The sequence below is a fragment of the Triplophysa dalaica genome, chromosome 24 (genome assembly GCF_015846415.1).
Source record: "Triplophysa dalaica isolate WHDGS20190420 chromosome 24, ASM1584641v1, whole genome shotgun sequence".
In the NCBI taxonomy this organism is placed as follows: domain Eukaryota; kingdom Metazoa; phylum Chordata; class Actinopteri; order Cypriniformes; family Nemacheilidae; genus Triplophysa; species Triplophysa dalaica.
Window position 1 is genome coordinate 4949438 of NC_079565.1, and position 26263 is coordinate 4975700.

Consider the following 26263-nt stretch of genomic DNA (forward strand, 5'->3'; position numbering starts at 1 on the left):
TCAAGAGAAATACAAACGGCTCAGACAAAGGGCACAGACAACTCCACGGTCGCCCGACAGAGACGAATTAATTGCGGCATCGCCAACCAGACACGTTTCTTTTAGAGGAGACTCACAAAAGCCCCACAGAGCATTACGTTATTCAGCAGCACGCTGACTGCGGTGCTTCAACAGGTGCAGAGCCTCGGTTCTCAAAGGGGGACTTAAAGGGTCACACTGCCACCTGCAGGTCAACGGGTGAACTGCAATGGCTGTTGATTAAGCTTGTGCAAGCACGCAGAGCTTTCAGTTTGATAAAAGGTGTACTTTCTGTACTTAACTATACTCTGTTTACAGAAAAACAACATCATGCAGTTTTCAGCCTGAGAAAAATGGGACCCCTGTGAGGCAAACAAACAAGAAGTTGGCAAGCAAGATTGTTAAGAGATATGACAACAAAATCCGGATGTTCAGCAATGAACTGATTTAATGCTAAATGTATGCAAGCTGATATTCGATAAAGTGGAAGAGAGGGAGGTTCGGTGAAGAATCATGAATATGGAATTCGAAATGTACTTTTTGCATTTTGAATACATTGTAATTCGAATGGACAGTTGCATATTAACTTCATTGTAGATTATTATTGTTGTTGTTCCGTCTTGATTGTTGTTTAGTTTTGTTGCATTGCATGTCAAGAAAACCGAATGAACCATATTAAATTGAACTTAATTTAATTCTGATTTAGATACTTGTTGCTGGATTGAAGGAACAGTTCACCCCGACAAAAAAAGTGTTTCATCATCTTCTCACGCTCTTGTCATTTCAAGCCTGCTAACTTTTGTTCGTCCGCAGAACACAAAAGAAGATCTTTTGACGAAGCTTTGTAACCAAACAGCACCGGCACTCATTCACTCCTCTTGTCTGGACAAAAAAACAATTCAAGTCAATGGGTGCCGGTTAACAACATCTTCAAAATATCTTTGTTTCTGCAGAAGAAAGAAAATCATACAGGTTTAAAAGACAAGAGTGTGAGTGAATGATGACAAATTTACATTTAACTATCACTTTAAAGACAAACAGTTGACCCAAATTTTTCTTTTAACATATGCGATATCTAAACCAAAATCCCAGAATACAAAGCAACAGTTAAAAACAACGGATACATTTCTAACCAAAATGCCCATATTATAAGTTACTCATACTTTTTATAGTTGGTATGACGTCTTAGAAGGTAGCTGCCTATGTAGTGAGTGAGATAAGTTTTGGAACAAACCGTGACATCATGTTTATCCATCAGCATGCAACCCAACATACCTAAGCATGCAAGAATTTGGCCCTAGAAACATCACAATGAACACTTACTTGAGCGTAACAGCGCCGTAAAAGCATCAACGGCCGCCCTGTAAAACAAGAGAAAACAAATCTGATGTTAAAAAATGTACGCGATGCACTTCATTTCTGCAGCAGCGTCATGCACGCTCCATCCGTTTCCCCTCTGATACACATGAAGCTAAGTGCCGTGCAGCGGGCACGCTTCCAGTTGCACTTAGCATTGGCAGGGTGACGGATAAGCTACTGCCATATAAAGAAAGATTCCTGTCATTGTGATCACGGCCGTTTACTTTGCCTCCGGAAGCCCGCTGAATCAGCAGCGTCTCCATATTCTTCCACACGCTGTAGACGGGGGCGAGCAAAGAATTATGAATGGCTTTCTACAACCCGGCCATAAATACTGGAAACGGTGTGTCGGTTGACATTTTGAAATGTGGGAAAGGATTGTGGGAGGGTTCGTAGTGTTGAGATGCAAAAGAAGAGGAGATGTCAGAGAAAATTCAAGCAAAGAAAGAAAGAAGATTGTGTGGTGTTGACCTGTCATAAAGCAGCCAATATGAGTTTAAAGGAATAGTTCAACCAAAAATGAAAATTCGGTCATCGTTTATTGAACCTTTCGTCATTTCAAACCAGTTTGACTTTATTTTCTCTGAAGAAACCAAATGAAGATTTTTCCAAGAATGTTGGTAACCAAACAATGGTGCTTCCCATTGACTTGATTCTGTGTCCATAGAAGTGTAAAGGAACCACTATTCTTCGGTTACCAATATTCTTTAAAATATCTTCTTCGGTGTTCTGCAGAACCGAGAAAGTCATACACGTTGAAATGACAAAAAGTTAAATGTTTTTTATGATAAAAGTTTTGAGTGAACTGTTCCTTTAAGTTAGATGAGTCGGGTTTGAACCCTAAAATCACAAAACAACGATTGAAGCTGCCTGTTTCAAGAACAAGTTGCGCAAGAATCACAACAAGCACCGAGAAGGCCATATTTTATAAAGGCTAGACAAACTCCCATCTTTGATTTTTACAGCAACACACCCTGTGTCATTTCACCCTATTCATCACATTAGCATCTTATTGCGCTCTTGGGTTCTCGCTTTCTCTTCAAACGCGAGTCATCCATCATGGTCCTTCGGTGCCTGTTGCACAGAATACTTCTTTGTGCCATCTGCTACAAGATGCACAAACAACATTATTAAGCCAATTTCACCTCTCATATCACATCCCAATTGGAATCATCTGAGAGGAAGGTCGGGGGGCTCACGGTATTGCGGATTTACCATTGTTGCTGAAAACTATACGTGGTGCTGTGTGGATCGATGTTGACACCAAAAAATATGACACGCACGAACGCCGGACCTTTTATCCACACTTTGTATTTGGCCTTAAATGGTGATGTTGTCAATTACCCATAAGACTCCCTTTCTTTATTTTCAGCCCTTGATGGGACACCCACGAACAAGCCACAATCCCTTTTTCTCACTGTTTTTCAGGTCACACCATTTGAAGATCTTGAAGGGCTCATCGACTACAGACCCCCACAACGTTCAACACCGTTAATTCTCGATCACAGCAGCAATATGTCATTTCCCGTTCTGCAATGGCAACAGTGCACAAAACGCAGACAGCCCAGCGGTAGACCAGACACAAGCTTGGTGACGCAAAACCAGCATTCTGACAAGCCGTTTTCCCAGCAGCTTCTCAGTTTGCAGTGTCAAAAAGAACTCATCTCGCACGCTGCTTATATCATCTCAATTTTCAGCGGCGGGCAAATGCCATTGTTTCTACCAGCAAACTGCTTGGCACTCTTCCGAAATGACGTGTTGCATCAGTCAGCGCGACTTAAGTCCCCGCAGAACATCTGTGCGTTGATGCTTTGAGCCGTGAGGCCAGGCTGTCAGCAAAAAGCCAGCAGGCGAACCTGACAATACGGAAGATCTGTTGATCTGTTCCGCCTGTGCCCCGAGTACTTTTGCGTATTCATCAGAGAGCGATGTTGATTCTCAATGCTGATACGATCTCTTAAAAGCTTGAGAGATGCTGTTTAACACATTCGTTCACAGAGATAATACAGAGATATATACACTTACAACTAATGCTAAAGGTTTGTCTTGGTACTGGAGGGAACGCACTCTTTAAAATCTGTAACATTGCATGTCAGGTATTTTTTATTTTAACATGATTTTGACATTTTTTAAGTCAACAAGAGTGACAATCGCTACGAATAGCAGTTAAAGGGGTCTTGTGACACGGCTAAAACAAATAATTTTGTTTGTTTTAGATGTAATGCAATGTGTTTGCATGATTTAAGGTTCAAATGCGCTGTATTTTCCACGTACCTTACTTGTTTGTATCTCCTCTTTGCCCCGCCACTCTGAAACGTGCATATTTTTTACGAAGCTCATTGCTCTGAAAAGCGAGGTGTGCTATGATTGGCCAGTTATCCAGTGCGTAGTGATTGGTCGAATACTGCAAGCGTGTGACAGAAATGTAACGCCTCTTACCATATCAGGTTCCAAATCAATTGTACTGACAGGTACGCCCACCTTACTTGCTTATACATTTGGGCTGTCTTAGTCAAATCATACCACGAATTGACGTAGATTATTCGCATTTAGATAGAATGCATCTTTTGTTATGGCATTTTCATTTTTGCAATTTTACGTGTCTAATACAACTTATAACGCGCCTGTAGTAGAGTAGGCGGGGCGAGACCGTGGTTCGAGTCCGGTGAGTAATTGTGAATTAGCGCCAGCTGTGCGCACACCGGCCTCGAATCACGTAGGAGATGGGAGCATAAAAGGAACGAGCGACCGGACCGTCGAAGAGAGAGGACCGGGCCCGAACTTATGTTATGTTTGTATTTATATTATGTTTTGTTCGCCGGCGGTCGTCCGTGAGGGGCCGCCGGCTGTTATATTACTTTATTAAATGTTTTAATGTCTGCCGGTTCCCGCCTCCTTCCTTCCCTTTTATTGAGATTTGTTACAGCGCCAAAGACAGAAAAACACATATTCACGCCATATGATTTTTAAAGGGATAGTTTATCTAGAAATAATAACATGACCCCTTTAAAGGGATAGCTCACCTAGAAATAACGATTTGTAATTTAAACCCTGTATCTGAAAAGAAGATATCTGTTTTTGTTCACCAAATATCTCATTCATACATGTTTGAAATGACATGAGGATGAATAAATAATTAAAGAATTGTCATATTCGACTGAAACGTCTCTTAAAATGCCCGAACAGTTTTCAAAACCGAAAACTGGTTAAACCTAAGACTGCTATATCACATTAAAAACGTTGACATTATTTAATGTAATACCACCATTAAAATGTGGTGAATACATTATGCACAACAAATCACGTGACGCAATGAAAAATGTTTTAAAAGCTAGTAGATGCTATACAGTTGCATCATGACCTCATGACCTCATCACGCTGCATAGCAACCAGTTAGAATAAAAACTGATAGAAACAATTTGCATTCTATGCACTGATGCTGCAGAGATAGTATGAGCGGTAGGCTAGTATGCTATTGCAAACACACTCTCCATCTCTAGTGTTCTCTAAAGATCTGCACTGCCAACAGGTTAAGTGAAGCATCGCTGTCTAATTGACACTTTAACTAATTAGTGGTCACAGCTCCTCTAATTGTGTAGCTGCTCTTAAATCTGAACTAAGACCAGAGCAAATCAATGGCACTCCACGTGATAACCTCTCTGGCTGCTTAACTCTGGGAGACAGATAAAGTCAAATTAAACCCACAATATTGAATCTAATGCCAGAACTGGATTAAATCCACATCTGATATGCACGTTTGCCGGCTTGGCGCACACATTCAGGTTTTCTGCCCTGGTGTGTCCATGTGAGAATTCCCATTAGATGGGAAGTGGCGTACTGAGAGCGGTTATAATTAGATGTGGGTTCTGCTATATAATCTGCTGCGTGCATGCAGGAGCTGTCGGCAATTTGAAATGGAAGTAGCTTAGTATTTCCAGAGCTGGTAGAGAGGGAGAGCACCCTCTTCAGGCTCTCATGGTTGCCCACGTTGGAAAATCCAGCTTTAGCTGGTATACGCGTTTTATTGAAGCTGGTCTTCACAAGTGATTTTCTGGTCCAAGCTGGTAAACTATCGGAGACCAGTAAGAAACCAGATACTGGTTTAGAACAAATGAAAACCAGCTACCTAACTCTTAAAAACAGCTCCCTTGATTTATCAACATGGTGGAACCGTAGCATTATTCGATTTTAATGCAAAAATAAAAAAACGCATGGAAAAAAAGACCTTTTATTTAAAGGTGCTTTATGTTTTAGTAGGAAAAGAACTAAAATAAAAATCTATGATTATGGAAAAAAAATATGTTTATCCTAAATAATATGACGAAATTGGTTAAACAGCTCCAAGAGACCCGAAAATAAGCTTTAATGCATAGTTAATGCAAAATAAAAATTCTATATTTCCTAGAATGAATTCACATTATTTTTATTTTCTTTTAACCCAAAAATGCGTAATATTTGAGGCTGTGAGTCTCGGTCACCATTCACTTTCGTTGTAACTTTTTCCGTACAATGAAAGTGAATGGTGACCGAGACTCTCACTTGGTTCCATAAATGAAAGTGAATGATTTTTGTGCTTTTGTATTTTTTTGGGTGAAATGTACTGTACCTTTAAGATTGGCATGGATGCACAGCAGGCTGACAGGGGAAACCGACTGACTGGTTCAGATTTACTGCTCTGTGCAGCATCAAGACACACTTAACAAGTGTCACACACTTCAAGGGGGAATGCATTTCCTGTCACCGCAGGTCAAGCATTGTTTACATAACATCAGGTGAACAATGTGCAATGTACAAAAATAGAGGAAGGCAAAAACATTTCTTTCTGATTTCGAATTTGATATTTGATTACTAAGTGACATATGTGTCACCGATGTTAGGGCCGAGGGCCAATAACCACACTCCGGAGGAGCAGACACCCGAGGACACCAAGAGGCGGACAACAAGAAGTGGATTTAAAAGGGTAAGTATTTTATTAACTTAAAACAATAAAAGCAGTGATGCAAATGTTCGTGGGTGAGACAGTGGCTTCCTTCGTCTCCTCGGAAGTGTTCGTGAGACAGGCAGCCGACAATGCTCAGACTCAGCTGGTGTGTAAGTTCACAGAACAGTCCAGGGGAGGATAGCAACTTCTCTTCTTCCCCGAGGGACAGACAACGACGGTGTTCGGGCTCGGCTGGTGTGTAAGTTCACAGAACAATCCAGGGGAGAACAGCAACTTCTCCTCTTCCCCGAGGGACAGACAACGACGGTGCTCGGGCTCGGCTGGTGTGTAAGTTCACAGAACAATCCAGGGGAGGATAGCAACTTCTCCTCTTCCCCGAGGGACAGACAACGACGGTGTTCGGGCTCGGCTGGTGTGTGAGTTCGTAGACCAGTCGGCGGAAGGACAACAGCTTCACCTCTTCCCCGAGGGACAGGCAATGGCGGTGTTCAAGCTCAGCTTGAGTCCGTCGCCACTCCGGGCACAAAGGAAAACCTGAACACAGCTTTAGGCAGATCAATTAAAAAGGATCTTCATATGCAGACGTCAATTGTCATTCATCTCAGTTTCTGGAGAAACACAGTCGTTAGACCTCACCACACTCGTGCATAAATCACTCTTAGAAATCCTCACACGTGTGTATTTCACTCTCTCAGACACTGCAAACTCACTTCATCTCCACAGTGATTAGTCGACCTGTTTCTCCTCTTGCTGTAGGGTGAATGACTCCAAGGATGGCGACTGCAGAAGTTTGACGTGAACACATCAGCGACCTTCCCCTCTGCTGTGTAATCTCTTCCCACTAGAACACCGATCAGACATCCAACCTTCAGCTCTCTCCGGTTACGCCGCCGTCAAGACACACACCAGCCCAGATACACCACCCCTTGCTTGCCCAGAACACCACTCTTTTATACACCCTCGTCCTGAGCGCGTGCTTCAATGAAGCGCAGCTTAATTCGCTTCAGCTGCCGCTTGTTATGGCCAGCAATCAAGCCACCCGGTGACACCCTCCCCCACCGGATCCGTTCTAGTCCCGAGAACGGGGTCCCGACTCCCATTCTCCGTATCTTGCAGGGGGTACTCCTCTAGTCTCCCGTTGGGAGCGTCGAGCTGGGGCCTCGGCCTCCCCCTCCCTGGGCTCAGGAGTGGGGGCCCTTCGGATCATAGGCCAGCCCACCCAAGTTGGTACAGGGGCCACAGGTGCTGGCGGCGCCTCAGTCTCTTGTCGCAGGTAATTTGGACAAGGACGCAGCAGGTTTCGGTGCAGGACTCTCACAGGGCCTGACTTACCCTCGGGACGGATGGTGTACACGGGTTGGTCAGGCCTTTGCTGTTGCTCCACTACGTAGGGGGTGGTTTCCCACCGGTCGCTGAGTTTACCCTTCCCCTGGCGCCGGTTATCCCGCACCAGTACCCGTTCTCCGGGTAACAAAGGAGCCTCTCGAGCGGTGCGGTCGTACAATCTCTTGTTCTTCTTTGCTGCTGCCTCCAGATGCTTGGTTACCTTGTCATAGGCAGAGTGGAGTTGACGATGGTGTCGGTGTACCCATTCAGTGGTGGTGGCGGGGGCTTCAGCCGGGACTGCTCCTAACAGCAGATCTGTGGGCAGGCGCACATGCCTCCCAAACATCAGGTAAGTCGGGGCATACCCCGTTGTGCTGTGGATGCTGTTATTATAGGCCTGCACCAGAGCCGGCAGGCTGTCCGTCCAGTAACCTTGATGGTCTGCATCTAGTGTTCCCAGTAGACTCAAGAGCGTCTGATTGAAGCGTTCGCACCCTCCGTTCCCCTGTGGGTGATAAGGCGTGGTGCGGGTTTTCCGGCATCCGTACAGACTGCATAGCTCCTGGATGACACGGGACTCAAAGTTCGGCCCTTGGTCAGAATGGAGCGTCTCGGGACATCCAAAGGGCTGGAAGACGTGTCTCCATAGGGCACCGGCAGTGGTGGCGGCGGTCTGGTCCAAGGTTGGTATGGCCCAAGCGTACTTAGTGAACAAGTCAGTCACTACCAAGATGTTCTGGTAGCGGTCTGCTGGGCGACTTAAGGTCAGGAAGTCCATAGCCACCATATGTAACGGGGCTCTGGGTCGCACCGGAACCATAGGGGCCCTCACGTCTCGTCGGGACTTGAACAGCGTGCAACGGGGGCATCCTTGTACATACCTCCCCACCGACTCTTCCATACCACTCCAAAAGAAGTGCCGACGCAGTAGTGATACTGTCCGTTCTTGGCCCTGATGTCCTAACTGGTCATGATAGGCCTGGAGCAACGGCTGAATTTGGGCTTCAGGCACCACCACCTGAGACACCATCTCATGGGTCCTCGAGTCCAGAACAGACCTACAGATCACACCATCTCGCAACTTCAGCCTCTTCCACTGCCCCAGAAGCTTCTTTACCCTCACCGGATGTCCCTGTCGTTCCTCCACCCCAGGGAATTTGTTCCTCTCCAGGTAAGTCCACAGGGTAGCCAGCCCTTCATCCTGCTCTTGCCGTTCCCTCCATCGATGGGGGTCCCATCCCCAATTTGCTGGTATGCCTTCCGCTCGTGCTCCAGGTGCTTCCACCACTCCCACCATCAGCCCTTCTTCTGGTTCTGGCCCTGAAGTTCCCCCTTCCCTAGCTGGTGGTAATCGGGACAGGACATCGGCATTTATGTGCTCTCGGCCTGGTCGATATTGTAGCCGATAGTTGAAGTTGGCGAGCTGGGCCACCCACCGCTGCTCCACCGCTCCCAGCTTCGCGGTCTGCAGGTGTACCAGCGGACTGTTGTCGGTTACTACCAGCACTTCGGCTCCCCACAGGTAATCCTTAAACTTCTCGCACAGAGCCCACTTCAGGGCCAGCAGCTCAATTTTAAAAGAGCTGTAATTGGCATCGTTCCGTTCAGCAGGGTGGAGGCTCCGACTGGCGTAGGCAATGACCCTTTCTGTCCCGTCTTGTCGTTGGGCCAGTACGGCTCCCAGCCCGCTATTGCTAGCGTCAGTGTAGAGGACGAAAGGCTGGGTGAAATCGGCGTAAGCCAGAATGGGGGCCTGCAACAACTCCTGCTTGAGTCGGTGGAAGGCGGTCTCGCACTCCTGACTCCAGGTGATGGTAGGGGAACTTCGGCTCCGCGAGGTACCGGTACCGGCCAGCAGCTGATTCAGGGGTTTTGCAATTTTTGAGAAGTCCTTTATGAAGCGTCTGTAGTAGCCGACGAATCCAAGAAAGGACCGTACCTGCCTTACGGTCTTCGGAGGGACCCAGCCCTGCACTGCAGACACCTTCTCCGGATCAACCGCCACTCCTGCAGCGCTCACCCGGTGCCCCAGGAACTGAACCTCTCTTCTGAGGAGCTGGCATTTCCCGGGCTGGAGCTTCAGTCCATACCGTTCCATTGCCCGGAAGACTTGCTCCAAGTGTGACAAGTGACCATTGAAGTCAGGGGAGTACACGATCACATCGTCTAAGTAAACCAAGGCGGAGTCCATCAGCTGCCCTCCCAGGCATCGCTGCATGAGCCTCTGGAAGGTCGCAGGAGCGTTACAGAGGCCGAAGGGCATACGATCCCATTCAAATAGGCCGAAGGGGGTGGTAAAGGCAGTCTTCTCGCGGTCCTGTTCCTCCATCCTCACCTGCCAGTAGCCACTCGCTAAGTCCAGGGTAGAGTACCAGCTGGCGCCGGTCAGTCCCGTAAGGGAATCCTCGATCCGGGGCAAGGGAAAGGCATCCTTCTTGGTGACCAAGTTCAGTTTCCGATAGTCTACACAAAACCTCCAAGAGCCTGTCTTCTTGCGGACCAGGACAATTGGGGCGGCCCATGGGCTGCTGCTCTCCCGGATAACTCCTCGTCCCAACATTCCTTTCAGTAGGGCTCGTACTTCCGTATACAAAGTCGGAGGGACTGGGCGGTATCGTTCTCGACTGGGTGGGGCGTCTCCAGTAGGAATGGCGTGCTTGACTATGTCGGTGCACCCATAGTCTTCGTCGTGGGTGGAGAAGACGTGTTGCCACTTGGCCAGTAGACTCTGGAGTTTGCGGGTTTGTTCTTCCGTTAGGCCCTCTCCTTCCAGGGACTCGCTCTGAAGGTGGCCCGGCATGCCCTGTGCAGTGGAACCAGGACGAGACTCCTTCTCCGCCAGGCCAACCTCGACCACTGTGGCGCTCACTTGGCAGAAGCGGACCTCCTGCTCCTCCCTCACCTGGTGGGGGTCTACAGGCGTGATACGGGTCAGTCGTTGGTGACGGTACAGATGGACGGGGTAAGTATTCGGGTTTCTTACTTTAACTGCGACTCGGCCCCGACGGGCTACTGTTAACCCCCGAGCGACTTCAACAGTCTGGCACTCCCAGTGGGGTTCAACAAGGAGGCAATCTTCAGGGCCATAGGTCCGACCTGGCAGCCGAACCCAGACCACAGCTTCGCTCCGGGCAGGGACAGAAACAGCATACCGGCAGGCCACCCGACCCACGTCCTCCCGGTCGCGTTGGAAAATCGCCACCTGCACCCGCCGACAGTCAGTCACAACACGCTCCCACTCCTTCTTCTCGGCTGTGGAGGTGTAACGAAGAGGTCCAGCCTGGAACAGTTCCTCCCAACAGTCCATGATGACATTCATCCCTAACAGGGCTCGATGTTCTCCCAGACAGGAGTCTCGCACGATCACTACCCCCTTCTTCGGGATTGTGGTGCCGTGAATTTCGAAGTTGGTGACCTGGTATCCGATGTAGGGGATGCGCAGGCCATTTGCCCCACGCAGGGTGAGCCAAGGGACTTCAGCTTCGGGTAAGTGATGAGCATCAAACAGATCTTTGGACAAACTCTCAGACAACATAGTGACCTGGGACCCTGTGTCTACCAGGCACCGAACAGTAACGCCATTGATCTTAATCTCCAGGAGGGGACAGCGTCCCACTAGGCCGTCTCGTGGAGCTGAGTCCACACAAGGGTCTATCCGGGGGGTCCCGACCACTTGACCCACAGTGGCCGGTCGTTCTAAAAACCCCCTTGCGAGCTACGTCGGGAACCGCATTGGCGGCTGTAGTGTCCGGGCTCTCCGCAGGTGTTGCAGATCGGGCGCCCCTGCTCATCCCACTGGAACCTGGAACTGAACGGACGGCTGGTGCGTCTTCCCGGATCTCTCCCTCCGTCAGAATACGAACGTTCTCGAGGTAGGGGCAGGGGCTCTGGCCGTCCACGGCGGAGTTCTCCAAGAATGGATTTTGAGAGTTCGGCCATTTCTTCTCGGACGTCTTTCATTAACTCCGCACGTAGGGTCCGCTTCCAGTCGGTCGGTTCGGGCTGTGTTGGGGCACTCATTCCACTTGCAGCCATACACACCGGTGTTTCTACAGTCTGATGGTGATCTTGTTCCAAGGCTAGGGCCTCCTTACGTACATCTTCGAATGTCAGGGTGGCGTCCCTTCGAAGCTGTAACCTCAGACTCTGTCGTATTGGACCTTCTCGTAACCCCAACAGGAACTGGTCTCTTAACAGTGTCTCTTCCTCTCCCAGTCCATGATGTTCTCGATTCTTCAGCCTGGAGAACAGTTCCCGTAGTCGCAGAGCGAATGCTCGCAGTGTCTGCCCAGGTACCTGCTTACAATTGAAAAACTGCGTTCGTAACACTGCCACCGGAGTCGAATCACCGTATTGCCCAGACAGAAATTCGAATATGGCCCGTGTGGTGGCTCGGACGGCTTCAGGTGCTGCTCGGACTTCTCTCTTCGCCTCCCCCTCAAGTGAATTCAAGACAAACTGTATCTTCTGGGCTTCACTGAGCCCTTGCAGTCCGGCCAAGTACTCCACTTGCGCCCTCCAGTCCGAAAAACTCAACTCAGAGCCAGATCCACCATACTTTTGAGCCCACGGAACTCCCATGAACATAGATGCCATCGGCTGCCGGACGGCTGGCAAGTCCTCGTCCGCCATCCTGGGTCCTCCGGCCGCTCAACTCCGAGTGGTAACCCTGCCGACTACGCCAAAAGTGATGTCACCGATGTTAGGGCCGAGGGCCAATAACCACACTCCGGAGGAGCAGACACCCGAGGACACCAAGAGGCGGACAACAAGAAGTGGATTTAAAAGGGTAAGTATTTTATTAACTTAAAACAATAAAAGCAGTGATGCAAATGTTCGTGGGTGAGACAGTGGCTTCCTTCGTCTCCTCGGAAGTGTTCGTGAGACAGGCAGCCGACAATGCTCAGACTCAGCTGGTGTGTAAGTTCACAGAACAGTCCAGGGGAGGATAGCAACTTCTCTTCTTCCCCGAGGGACAGACAGCGACGGTGTTCGGGCTCGGCTGGTGTGTAAGTTCACAGAACAATCCAGGGGAGAACAGCAACTTCTCCTCTTCCCCGAGGGACAGACAACGACGGTGCTCGGGCTCGGCTGGTGTGTAAGTTCACAGAACAATCCAGGGGAGGATAGCAACTTCTCCTCTTCCCCGAGGGACAGACAACGACGGTGTTCGGGCTCGGCTGGTGTGTGAGTTCGTAGACCAGTCGGCGGAAGGACAACAGCTTCACCTCTTCCCCGAGGGACAGGCAATGGCGGTGTTCAAGCTCAGCTTGAGTCCGTCGCCACTCCGGGCACAAAGGAAAACCTGAACACAGCTTTAGGCAGATCAATTAAAAAGGATCTTCATATGCAGACGTCAATTGTCATTCATCTCAGTTTCTGGAGAAACACAGTCGTTAGACCTCACCACACTCGTGCATAAATCACTCTTAGAAATCCTCACACGTGTGTATTTCACTCTCTCAGACACTGCAAACTCACTTCATCTCCACAGTGATTAGTCGACCTGTTTCTCCTCTTGCTGTAGGGTGAATGACTCCAAGGATGGCGACTGCAGAAGTTTGACGTGAACACATCAGCGACCTTCCCCTCTGCTGTGTAATCTCTTCCCACTAGAACACCGATCAGACATCCAACCTTCAGCTCTCTCCGGTTACGCCGCCGTCAAGACACACACCAGCCCAGATACACCACCCCTTGCTTGCCCAGAACACCACTCTTTTATACACCCTCGTCCTGAGCGCGTGCTTCAATGAAGCGCAGCTTAATTCGCTTCAGCTGCCGCTTGTTATGGCCAGCAATCAAGCCACCCGGTGACATATGGTACAATTTGAATTGACTGTGCCATGAGGATGTCAGAATACGATGCAATCGATCACCCAATCAACACTGTCAATCGTGACTCGGGTCCTAATATTATATACTGTGCATTCGACATAAAACACTGTTGATATTCAAAGAATCTGTCCTGGCTTTTACCCAGCATCTCACTGGAGTCATGTTGTAAAACCTGGCAAACCACCATCGTAAAGGACAGAAAAAGATCATGCACTGTACGCCCGACTTAAACCAGGCTGTAATGCAATCATCAGCGAGCGTACAGTATATGCACATATGTATGCAACGCACCCCTGTAAACAAACATGTTCTGAGCATTCCATAGGCATGTTTGCACAAATGAGATGTATAGTGCATGCAGATTTCACAGCGCTGAAGTTAATCTATGTGTTAAAATGTAAAGCACTCATTATACAAGACCGTCGGAATTAGTGGGGCATCGTTGCGGCAGAGAATATATACACCCTGGAGAAACACATAACTATCCTTAATAGAAGAACTATCTTAATATTTGTATGATATTCATTAGCTTAAAATTTATTACTTCAGGGGGCAAAACAACGAGGGGGCACTTTTAACCGTGTTTTAAAAAAATTATATCAGGCTTTTTAATGTCGCCATTTTCGACAAACACGCTGCTTAGGCTTGAAGCATAAGTGCTCAAAATGACACCAGGTGTTTGATGTTACAGCGATGCTGTGGCCTTTATTAGGCGAGACATGGACTCTCTGTGAAAGCCGGTCTACTGACCTTCTGTTATCAATTATGTACATGTTTACATATAATTTTATGGTGAGGGGTAAAATGACAATCAATCAAAATTACATGATTGAAAATTATTTACATAAAAGAAAAAAATGATGACCATTTTATTATCAAAACAATAAAAAATGTATCCACTGGGTTACAAAACTCTGTGCATACCTTATAGTGTACTAAATAACATTTGCCACATAGTTTAGTAATGGGAAATAGTATATACAACGATATTTAGATTGCACTCCAAGGTATTTTATAGAAAACCATGATATACTGAAAAAACAATAGAAACCCATCACAGAAATTCTAATGTTTTCCATTAAAATACTATTTTTCCATTAAAAACCGTACAAAATTCCTTTCTGTAGTATATTTAGGACATTATTTCAATAGGTTTTAATGGTGTTCTATCGGTTCCCGTATACCACCAATAGAATCCGTCACATACCAGTACACACCATTATAGTGGCCATTGAAACCAATACAATTCTTACTATAACCATTAAAGAAAATGTTCCCCCAAAAAAGAAAATTCTGTCATTATTTTTATTCAAACGTGTATTTCATTCTTCTGCAGAACACAAAATAAGATATTTCAATGTTATTTGAATGTTAACCGGCACCCATTGACTTGCATTGGTTTTGTGTCCATAGAATTGAAGTGAATGGGTGCTGGCGCAGTTCGGTTACCAACTTTCTTTTGTGACAAGAACGCGAGTAAATGATGACCCAATCTTCATGTTTGGTTGAACTATCTCTTTAAATCGTTTAAATTTTCTATTGGTAGAGAAAGTAAATCTATAAGCATTTGTGTCTGTCCGTCTTAGCATGCATCTGTTTTTACTGCCTAGAAACGTGCCATCTGATACTCACTTAACAGTACGCAAGTGCTTGGTTGTGTGCGAAGAAATAAGCTTGAAGACCACGTACAGCCCTCGGTTCCTTCCCATCAAGACCGCCGTGGTCACTGAAACACCAGACAAGCAATTAATACAACAAAACCTCTTTGCAACACTGCTGAACCTGATAGCTCTAAAAATATTACATTTCATGGTGTTGTATACCGGATCCCCATCTGGGGACGTGTGCTCGGGATAGACACGAGGGGAAATTTTAAGAAACCAAACTTCACTCATGTAAACATATGCGCCCAGATGATGTTTCCTCTATTAATATATACTGTGGTGCTTGCTACAAGACTAGCTAGCAACGTAAACACTGGCGGTGTCGCTACGGTGGATTGTCTTTGGCATCCTAGGGAGGACGCATGTCTGCCGTTTCACAAATAGATATATTTTAGCCTTTAAAATAAAGCTTGAAAGGAGACTTCTTGTCAGGCGAATAAGTCAAAAGTGCATTTCTCACGCTCACAGTGGGAAAACATAACTTCCAGAGCAGGTGTCGCTCACAGGACGCCTGTCATATAGCTGATAAACCCCACACTATCATCTCAACTCCACGTTTGTTGGAAGGCGTATGCATTTGAAATCAAACCGAACAAAGGTGGATTTGCATTTTACAGATTGGCGTTATCTCGTTTTCCACGTAAACAAACGGGAGCGTAATCGCACAGCAATGGTACATCAAAAGGTGCAGACCAACCGCCACCTGAATCACCCAGGGGAAAAAAAGTAAGATGTTGGTCTTTGAGTTAGATTTGAATACCTGTTCTCAGGTCAGGAGCAAACTCACCAGAAGAACAGAAGACTTGGATAACCCAAAGACAGGCTGCGGCTCTCCTGGGGTTTGTTACATTCTGCCTTAGCAAATCAAGGACCAGTAGCACTGCATCTGTCTTCTCCGCCTTCACACCAATCTGACGATCTGGGGAAAGAAAATCATATTCCTCTTTGACGTTCAGAAAATGTGGGTTTGTTCATTACATCGTGTTGTTGCGGTGCTTGGCCCGCTACAGGGATCCCGGTTTGAGAAATGTTTTGAACAGTTGGCAGCTGTGATAAAATCTTCGACTTTGGTTTGGAGATCAAAATCAAATTCACTAAGACGTCTAATAGGAAAATTGGGATATCACAGGAGAAGATCAGAGCCGAATGCAAATCTTAAATCAGATTCAGACTTAATGTGAACACAAGATTTGGAGCAATGAATAAAGATGAGCTGTGTGGTAAACATCAAATAAAAATGTACTTTCCCTTTTTATAGTGAATTTTTTTTGTGAAACAAAAAGAATCTGTGGATGTTAAAAAACAGGTTCTTGAAAAATTAAGGTTGCTATTAGTATAGTTTTTTATTTATGAGAAGACTGATAAGTATAAATATACTTTCTTATTTTGAATGTACTTCTCAGAACAACAGGTGTAAACTACCATTAAACTATTACTACTTTGCTTCTGTTACACTTAAAGTATACTTTAAAGTACACTTTTATAAACTAAAAAGTCGGCCGATTTAGTTCCAAGTAGTATTAAAATAGTATCCTTAAAAGTAACTAGTACTTACTGCAGCAGTACACTTAAAAATATACTTAAAATTTGCTTAGGTATACGTAATATAATGAACTTAGACGTAGCTAGAACTATACTAGTACTCACTATAGTTCCTTCTAGGCTCTGTCAACAACTTAAACAAATTTAAAATGTAAAATAAATTGAAAAATAAATTGAAAAATAAAAGTTCAGAAGTAACAATTCTAGATGATAACACCCACTCAACATTTTCAAATCAAAAATATTTTTTGATTACATTTTAAATATAAAATAGAAATTGTGCTGTTAAGCATGTTTCACTCACTCAATAACAAATAAGGGCCATTTATTCACAGCAAAAGCTATTTCAAAGCGCTTTAGAAAGTCACAATATCTCCACACAGCACGTCAACCCTTTATGGACCTTGATGAAGCGTGGATCATTTCGCCACGTGAAAGAGACGGTAATCTCTCCTTTGCAAATGCAAATGGTTCATTGAGAAATCTGTGCGGGGTGAAAAATCCACATCCCGCTGCAGAAATCGTTTAAATCTACTACATGACCTGGCATCCCACAGGCCCACCATGAATACAAGCTCTTACGAAAACAGCTTGTGCGTAAAACGCCTGCATGGGAATGAGTTTACGCTAACAGCAGATGGAGTTTGTTTTTAGATGCGTATTGTCGAAATGTCGAAAGGAAACATGAAGACGGGGAAACGGTCCTGCTGTTTTATCTCACCCTGTTCCCGGGGTTCACTGGGAAAGACTTCAAAGAGCAATAGTGGAACGTTGAGAGACATGGAGATCCACCAAACTCTCGCTTCTTAGGTTACACAACGTCTAAACATTGCATGCTTGAAGCAAACTAGCCCGTGACCTCTGACCCCACAGCCTTGAGGACTTTTACCTGACCTGACCATGACCTAACCCGTACTGTCTACACTTGCAAGATGGGATGATTTATGTACATTCCTCAAACGAAGGAAGTCTATTTTTAAGAACGCTATTTATAGGGCTTCAGCAATAAATTCACAAAGAGGTCATCTTTTGCTCCAGGACGATTCAATTATACATCATAATGACAAATATGACTTGCTCCTACAGTGGGAACAGTCCAAACCTGTCTGCCTTTCTTCTGCAGAACACGACAGAAAATGTTTTGAAGAATTTTGGTAACCAAACAACATTGGCCCCCATTTATTTCCACTGTATGAACGCAAAACCACTGAGACATTACTCAAAATATATTTTGTGTTCCACAGAAGAAAAGAATCGTATACAAGAACTACATGAGTCCGTCAACTCTTTGCCCCGCCCATTCTTTCCTAGCCCCGCCTCCCCACTTTCATCACTCACCTCTGTGGCCCACCTTGGCCAGCAGGTGCAGCAGAGGTAGCAGGATGGTGTAGCTGGGCGTGTGGCAACGGGCGGAGTTCACCAGAGCCGTCAAAAGAGCCTCGCTGCCTCCTTTCGATATCATATAATGAATCCGTCTGTCGGTGCCTGAAGAAAACCACAGCAATCATTTCACAAAATGTCAAATTTAGGCTGATAGAGGAAACTTGTGGAGCCACAGGCGTAATGTCGCGAAATGACATCAGAGTTTATTTTCGCCATTCTTTTGGAACTTACAAAATTTGAGTGATTAGGACTTGGTGCTGGAGGCTGAAGAATAAATTTGGCTAATAACTTTGCTGTGAATTAATTGCGGATTATGGGATTAGTATAATACTGCTCCACCTCTACAAGGATGTTGTTCGATAGAGTTGTTGTTGAATAATGAAGAAATTTAAGATATGAAAACAAGTGGCTCAAAGAATCAGATTGTTTCTTCATCTTTTCCTCGCCATTTTATTGAGATTGGTTAAACGATTTCGAAGGTCTTTCGGATTTATAAAACAATCGATATTTCTTGGTGTGGTCTTAAAGGGACAGTTCACCCAAAAATCTAAATTCTTTCATCTATGGATACACGATAAAACATTAATATACCGCACCCGATTAGGCAATTAACTATGATTTTTTGCACAGTTCTTCAGTGAGGCACGGAAAGCCAGAGGGCGCTCTCGCGCAGAAACACCACATAAGTGCCTCAGGCATACAACACCACATGTAGGCAAACTCGCAGTGATTTCAGACGGAACAGCATTTCCTACTGATCAAAGAGCCATGCTTAACGGACAAGCTGCGCATATCGTTGCGATATCCTACCGCACTGGGTGGGTCATTTTACGCTGTATTTAGTGAAAATCGCAATTAATCTGGCAGCTCTACTTTCATCATTTCTCACTCTCATTCCAAACCTGTTAGACTTTTTTCTACTGCAGAACGCAAAAGAAGAAACTTTGAAAAATGTTGCTAACCAAACAACACTGGCTCCCATTGACTTTCATAACATGAACACAAAACATTTCTCAAAATATCTTCTTTTGTGTTCTGCAAAAGAAATCTGTTCTGAACAACAATTTGAGGGTGAGTAAATGATGACAAAATTTTCATTTTTGGTGAACTGTCACTTTAATGTGGTCAACTTGTAGACCAAGACTATGTTTATCTGAAGCTCTGTGGATTTTCTTCTGTATGTGGGTTGGTCACACACAACTGTATAAAGCACAGTGGATGATTTAAAACACTCTTAAACAAAAAATGATTGGTGAAATGTCAATCAACAAGATTGTCTGCCCCAGACCTAGCAACAGGGCAGGACGAGATCTCACCTGCTGACAAAAGTTCATCCAGGACATTGAGGACCTTTAGCATGCTTTCATTGTCTCCGGCGGTCTGCAAAGAGCACAGAAAGAGCAACAATGTCACCAACATTGAAGTCTAAAGCACGGCTTAGCAGCTTCATGGAGACCACCAACAGATCTGAAGCGAGATTTGCCATAAAGACCAGGAAACAATTTTAGCCACTCCAATAACACATTTATGGATGACATCAATGTTTTTAAGCCCCATGTGATAAACTAGGTGTCGAGTGCGTCCTGGCTGGCACACCGGAGCCATCCCCCATTGTGCCCAAGTCCCTGTCAGGGTAGGAGTCTTGTGGTTAAAAGCTGCAACAGTTGACGGGTAAGCAGCAGGGAGTCCGTTATCTCCAAAGAAGAGACTCCACAGCTGGGGATTCAGGCTTCGGCTCTCATTATAGGTCAGAACTGAGAGAGAAAGTGATAGGGAGAGAGAGAGAGAGAGAGAGAGAGAGAGAGGAAGAACAACACTGTCCTCACTGCATCTGCGCTGGATGTGTTTTCTTGACAGTAGTCATAGAAGCCTAATAGATCTCTCCACAGCCAACTGCACCACAAAGAAAATGTCCCCTGCCAGGAAGCTGTCACTCACCCACATTAGTGCAATGACAACAAAGACCTGTGTCAACATAGAGGTTATACTAAAAAAGTAAACAGCGGCACTTTGTGTGGGGGTGTAGGCGTATTGTTTTGGTCTGTAATAATAGCAACACTCTAGAAATATCAGCAGGACGTGAGTGTCCTATTTGTGTTGTTTATTTTGGCTCACTGAATTGAAAAAATGATTCATGGTAAAGTAATCTAGGACTAACTGTGCTTTTGTGGCAAGGAAATATTTGAAGAAGTCATTTTCAGCTCAATAATTCATTTTAGTCTGGGACTAGCCATAAGCATTGTCTGTAAAACCAGGCATATATACTTTAAAATGTGTTCTCATCAATCTGTAAGACCCATCTCAGGCTAATTGGTTGTCAAATGACATCCAACTGCAATTTCTTGCTAAATAAAACCCAGCTCAACACTTTAATCATTATTATAAGCTTATCGTTGTGAATCGAGGTAAGGTAAGGAGACAGATTGAACACAGACTTGCTCAATGACTGGAAATCAATCCGAAGAAACTCGCAAGTGGAAACTGATATGACGTCATCGACAGGCATAACACTTATTAAATCTGCCAATTTCTCTGGATTCAAAAATTGTTGAAACAATTAGAATAATTGTATGCAAGTGAACATAATTTATAACACTGTGTTTGGGGTTTTGGGATATTTTAATGCGAAAACGTATGTGCTTTTAACACAAAGTCAACAACGTCAGAAATAAAAAATAACATACAAACTACAGTAGATTAGACGATTATGTAATTTTTTATTCCAAAGATTGCTTTAAATATAATTTTTCATCTAAAGCTCCAAAACATCATTCATTTCACATCTTAAATTATAAATTGCTTGAACTGCAAAACAAAAATTTTCAGAGAACAAACTTTCACACCGACAGAATACGACGTGCAATCTTTCCTGGAAACCGATGGCCTTGTCATCACCTTCTGTGATAATTCCAGACAACCATGTTAATTACTCCATATTAATGACTGGGACTAACACACAGAGCATCTGGCACGCCATTACTGCATTATTTGCGCAACAATCTTTTAACAGACTACTCCGGCAATACTTTGAATTACGATTAACAGTGTCTATTTTAGTCCAGCATAACCTGCATCAAGCCGGGTTCATAAAATGACATTACATCTGTCAAGTCAAAAATTACGGGTGAGATTTGCTGCAGAAAGACACGTGTTAATATACTCAGGATGTGCTTAAAAGCCATAAAACACGTTTCCCTGTTGTTCTTTAATTCTCTAATGAGGAACATCGACTACCCTTCAGCGTGCATCATTTATTTTTAAGAGGGTGGCAGAAACGCTCTGAGCTCCGGCTGAACCTCCTGCTTATGCAGACAGACGTTCCTTTGAGGCCAAATTAAACTTCCCTTAAGATTATGAAATCAATAATATAAGAGAAAAAATATGTAAATGAGTTATAACTCAGAAACAACAACTTCCTGCTTCAATTTAAATTAGTGAGAATCCCATTTTAGGCGTCAAAGCTCCATGTCAAGGATGGTGAATTTAGGGAGTTATTGCCGTGTTTGATGAAAGTCACGGTGACTTGGAGGATGGCGACACACTGGCTGTGGATATCGTGAGGGCAATATTAGCTGCGCTTGTTGGTTTGTGTTCTTATAAACACTTCATGGAGCTGCATTTAACTGATTTTAAATGTTTAAATGTCATTTAAAAATATGTTCAGCACACATTGGCTTACTTTACGTTTATGTTTAAGAATTAAGCAGAACATTTATCCAAACCTATATACAGTGCATTCAAGTAAAAAAAAATGATGGATTAGAGGCTAAAATTCACATTTTTCAAACAATATAAATTATTGACAGCAGACTAGCTTCTTCATACACTGTAAAAATGTATTTGTTGCTTCAACAAAAAAGTTACCCAGCAGTGTTAAAATGTTTTGTTAATTCAACACAAAGTAATAGTTATTACGTGAATTTGACACAAATTGTTATGTGAACTAATATTTTTAAGTTGAAATAACAAGTAAATTTAAGGTAGCGTGGTAACTTCATTTTTTTATGTTAAAACTACAAATTATTTTTAAAGTGTAGTATTTACACTGACTTGCAATGCAGATTGGCCTCCAAATAAAGTGAAAACAAGATCAAATACAGTTCAAGTGAAAACTGGGAATCAAAACGAAAAAAAATGACAATATATAACTGGAAAACAAAAATCTCTTGTTCTTTTGATCCGCTCTAAATTTTCCCCCTTATTAGATTCTATAAACACAACGTTTTCTTTAATCTCAGACTGAGCTCATAGTTATCCTGGTGTCCATCCAATTTGAGTTTGGTTCTGCTCTTTACCAGTCTGCTTGCCACAACACTTATCGGCACGGAGGGACTAAATCTCATCTTTTGGCTTTCACTCTCAATTAATCGCTTTGACGCTTACACTAAATAATTTCCCCCAAGCTGCTTTCCATGCAGGAGTTGGAAAGTTATCGGAAATTGGCCACTTCACCCTCTCTTGAACAGAAGGCCTCAGCGGTTTGTTGACAGTAACCAATACAAATCAGTGATATGAAATCAGTCACTGTGACGTTATGTAAGAGCCTAGATATCATATTTAAATGTAAAACTTGAGATTCGTATGTGACCTCCTCCAAACTTTGTAAATCTGGAACAAAGTGTAAAAAGAAAGTTTACAATTTCGATTAAACAAACAATTGGCATATCGATGCACACAGGCCTTATCGGTGCCACACATGAATCTTAGAATAACGGCAGTCAAATCTCGCTTCAGCTGGTTTAGCCTGTAACTAGCCATAATTGAAGAAAGCATTTAAGCATTAAAAAGATATTTTCATGTTATGTTTAAAACATAAAACACAAAGATTTCACCTAAATGTATTATACTCTCAATTTCGTGAACTCCCACTTACAATAATTGTTATAAAAACAAAACAACAAATAACACACCATATAATCTGTGTTACTTTGCAAAAACCGCAAACCTTTATGTTACACCTCTGAAACCTTCCATGGAGCTTCAAAACTACCGACTGTCATTTGAAATTCTCTCTTAACACATGGAAAGCGCTCTTCATATCCCCGACAGCTTCTGCCAGTGGTCCTCCAGCATTAGTGGGCCGTTCCAATCCATGGAATGTCAAAGAATGAGAGCAGACCCCGATATATCCCTGCGCATGCAAACACGCACAAGGGGACAATGCTTGCTTACCTGCAGCGTGTTGAGGAGAACCTCGACTCCGCCGGAGCCGCTCGGAGCTGCCATGGTGGGCCGTGTCCGTGCTGGAGAATGGACAGGGAGTGAAAGGAGACACAGAAGGGAGACGAGGAAGAAAAAGGAGAGAGACGTCAGACTGAGTGACACACGGGGAACACGTTCCCACTCTGAGCCACTTTAACAAGACAGACGGGTGCAGTTAAAGCCGCGAGGGGTTTAGCCTGCCGCCTGAAACCCTATCTCTTTCGATAAACCCACAAGCCCTTCCAGTTGTGCCCGGACATTGAGATGAGGCTCCTATTAAAAGGGTCTGACTAGACACACGGATTAAACCAAGCCGAGTATTTCACAGGACAGAGGACATGGGCTGGAGGGTTTTTCAAGAGCTGAGGAATCTTCTAGTTGAGCGTGTATGTGTGTGATAAGGAATACAGCGCATGCGCTTGAATGCGGCCTGGCATGACATTAAAGAAAAATATACTATTGTTTATCGGTCCTCATGTCGCTTTAAGTTTGCACATTTTTTAAATACGTTTTTTAAACACAATCCTTGCCATTTATATGATGCTTTTGTATATTTTTCAATAAGGAACTTTACAGTCTTTCTGACAGGAGTTTGTTACTGTTATGTTATTTGGAAAGAGTTGCATTACGAAAAACAGCACGCAGGTTTTGAATGACATGGCACAGGTGAAACTGGAGAGCAAATGACTCCTGAGATCTCCTCCGAAAAAACATCTTAACCACGTCTCAAAGTGTGCTTAATGCCAAAAAATCTATTCACACACAGTATATAATTCTAGGAGAAACACTGTAAATGCTTAAATGAAACAACTGAGAAACCCAGTGAGCATCTAAGCATTGAAAAGTGGTTTAAGTCATTTGGACAAGGTTTAGCTAAGCCAGGGCCAAGTTGAATCAATTTAGCCGCTAAATTAACAAAGGAGTCGTAATGACTCATCTCATAGACTAGCAATTAGTTAGGACTAATTAGTCTTACATTTCATATTTAAATTAGTCCAATCAACCTTTTTATGTAACTTATTTAAGGAAAGTTATGACCAGTCTTGAAGAAAAAAATGACTCTTTATTACTAAGACTAGTCTAAGCAGTTTATGCAACCGGCCCCAGTTAAATTAAGATATTTAAGTCGCTTGAATTAAAATGCCTTTGATAAAAACATTACTGGTGTGCATCTTAAGACAAAACAAGTTCTAAACATTGTCTGTGAAACCAGGGAAATGTGTTTCTCCTTTATTCCCAAGATAAGCTTAGATATTAATAAAGTACACAGTTGTTGTGTTCAATGTTTACAGCTATAATTTTCCACACACTGTGCCACTAGTGTCATCAACAGATGATTAAGCATTTCTAAACATGGAACGAATACATTGACACGCTCACCCATACCAACACACTCATGCACATTTAATGCACGAGCTGTTTGACATTCATTACATGTAGACAAAAATCTGATTAAGTAGACAAAAAACAAGTGTGGACGAAAAACTAATCCACTGAACATCAACGAACTAACTGTAGTTTTATTATATTTTAACAAGAAAATATGCATCTTATTTAGCAAATTCCTGAGGGCTACAAAAAATGACAAGCAATACAAAATAATGTCCTTTTGATTTTTAGTACATTCCTACATAGTGTATAGAAAAAAATAACTTTTTCTCTATATCACTATCTGTGATCACTATCTGTGTTTGAAACATGATGCACCTATCGGATACATGATGCACGTATCTTTACATTGAAGACAAACGTGGCTGAAATGTCCCATTAAAACGTACTTGACAGCTCAAACTATGTACACCAGTAGCTCTCAACACCTCCAGGGGGTCCTCAGAATGACTAATAATGTGAAATTAGACAAAACGAGCAAGATATTTCTAATTATTTGTCCATTATTGTAATAAATAATTGTTTTTTATGTTCTCAGTTGATGTTAAGCTCAAAAATATTATATCAGATTTTTGTGAGTGGGGGGCCTTTGTATATTCAATGCAGGGCCTTGGAGTCAAAAAGGTTGAGAACCCCGACTATGTGAAGAGTTTGTTTTCAAAAGGAGGCAACTCTCTTTAAAAGATATCAAAAATCATGTTTTTTATTTTGTTATCCTGTTTTTATTGTGTGTGTTAGCTGTATTTTTTGAGTTGTTATGGCATAAATCCAAACATACCGACTGCAGTTTGATTGATATTAATTGAAATGCACAATAAACAATTAAAAGAAATTGCGTTATCTCATTCTGAAACCAGACTCTTTATAAACAAGCTTATTCTTGGAAATCGTGGAAACAGTTTTATGACTGGTAGTGGCCTTTCAACTCCAATTCAAATGACCTACAAACTTACATCATTTATTGACATTGAATAAATCCGATTAACTTCATTATAATTGTATTTTGAATCTTTTAAGATTTGTTCTTTTGTTCTGTTGTGTTGTTCTTTTATAACGCCAGTGCTTACTGCAGAAATGAAACGTTTGTGAATCATTAATTCCTTATAATTACTTTTCCACTTTCCACTGAAGGTTACGCTTCAGCATGAATTGGCATATTCGATGCGTGACAAGGTAAGAACAAAATGCTGATGTGTTCAAAAGCGAGCCAAGCCATTCTCACAGCTCCACTAACTGTATATTTCCCAAAGCTCATGATTGACAGATTTTTGGTACGGCCACAGGTGACCGTGTGTAAAAGGACAGAGTGTGAAATCGTTGCCAACGCACACACACTTAGCACTCAAACCCTTTAAGGTAGGCTGTGGGAATGAACCAGCTATCCGGTTGTTCTTTGTGGTGGTGCTCTTGCACGTCATCGTCCCTCAAACCCTATTACTATCTCAATCAGGTCAAGCATTCAATCCTGTCGTTTAATGTTGAGTACGGCTAAAATGTCCCATCATGCCAAATCGAGCATATTGTCTCCTACCGCATACAAGGGGATAGTTTTACCTCTGTTTTAGGACACGGAACACCAGTAGAGGGCATGAGTCCCGGC

General features: G+C 43.7%; 1 protein-coding gene across 2 annotated transcripts in view; it reads right to left on the minus strand.

Annotated features, from left to right (window-relative positions):
- LOC130414458 (cytosolic carboxypeptidase 4) overlaps positions 1-26263 on the minus strand; it is a 143147-nt gene that overhangs the window by 97552 nt on the left and 19332 nt on the right. Inside the window, exons 2-7 of one of the 2 annotated variants that reach the window (XM_056740380.1) lie at positions 23245-23315; positions 19389-19452; positions 18028-18174; positions 15935-16066; positions 15116-15209; positions 1342-1379 (exon numbers count right to left, since the gene is read on the minus strand). In XM_056740380.1, coding sequence (XP_056596358.1) covers positions 1342-1379; positions 15116-15209; positions 15935-16066; positions 18028-18174; positions 19389-19452; positions 23245-23298 — 529 coding nt within the window. In that variant the 5' untranslated portion in view covers positions 23299-23315. Of the gene's footprint in view, positions 1-1341; positions 1380-15115; positions 15210-15934; positions 16067-18027; positions 18175-19388; positions 19453-23244; positions 23719-26263 lie in introns of those variants that run through there. The other variant, XM_056740381.1, reaches the window with a different exon arrangement.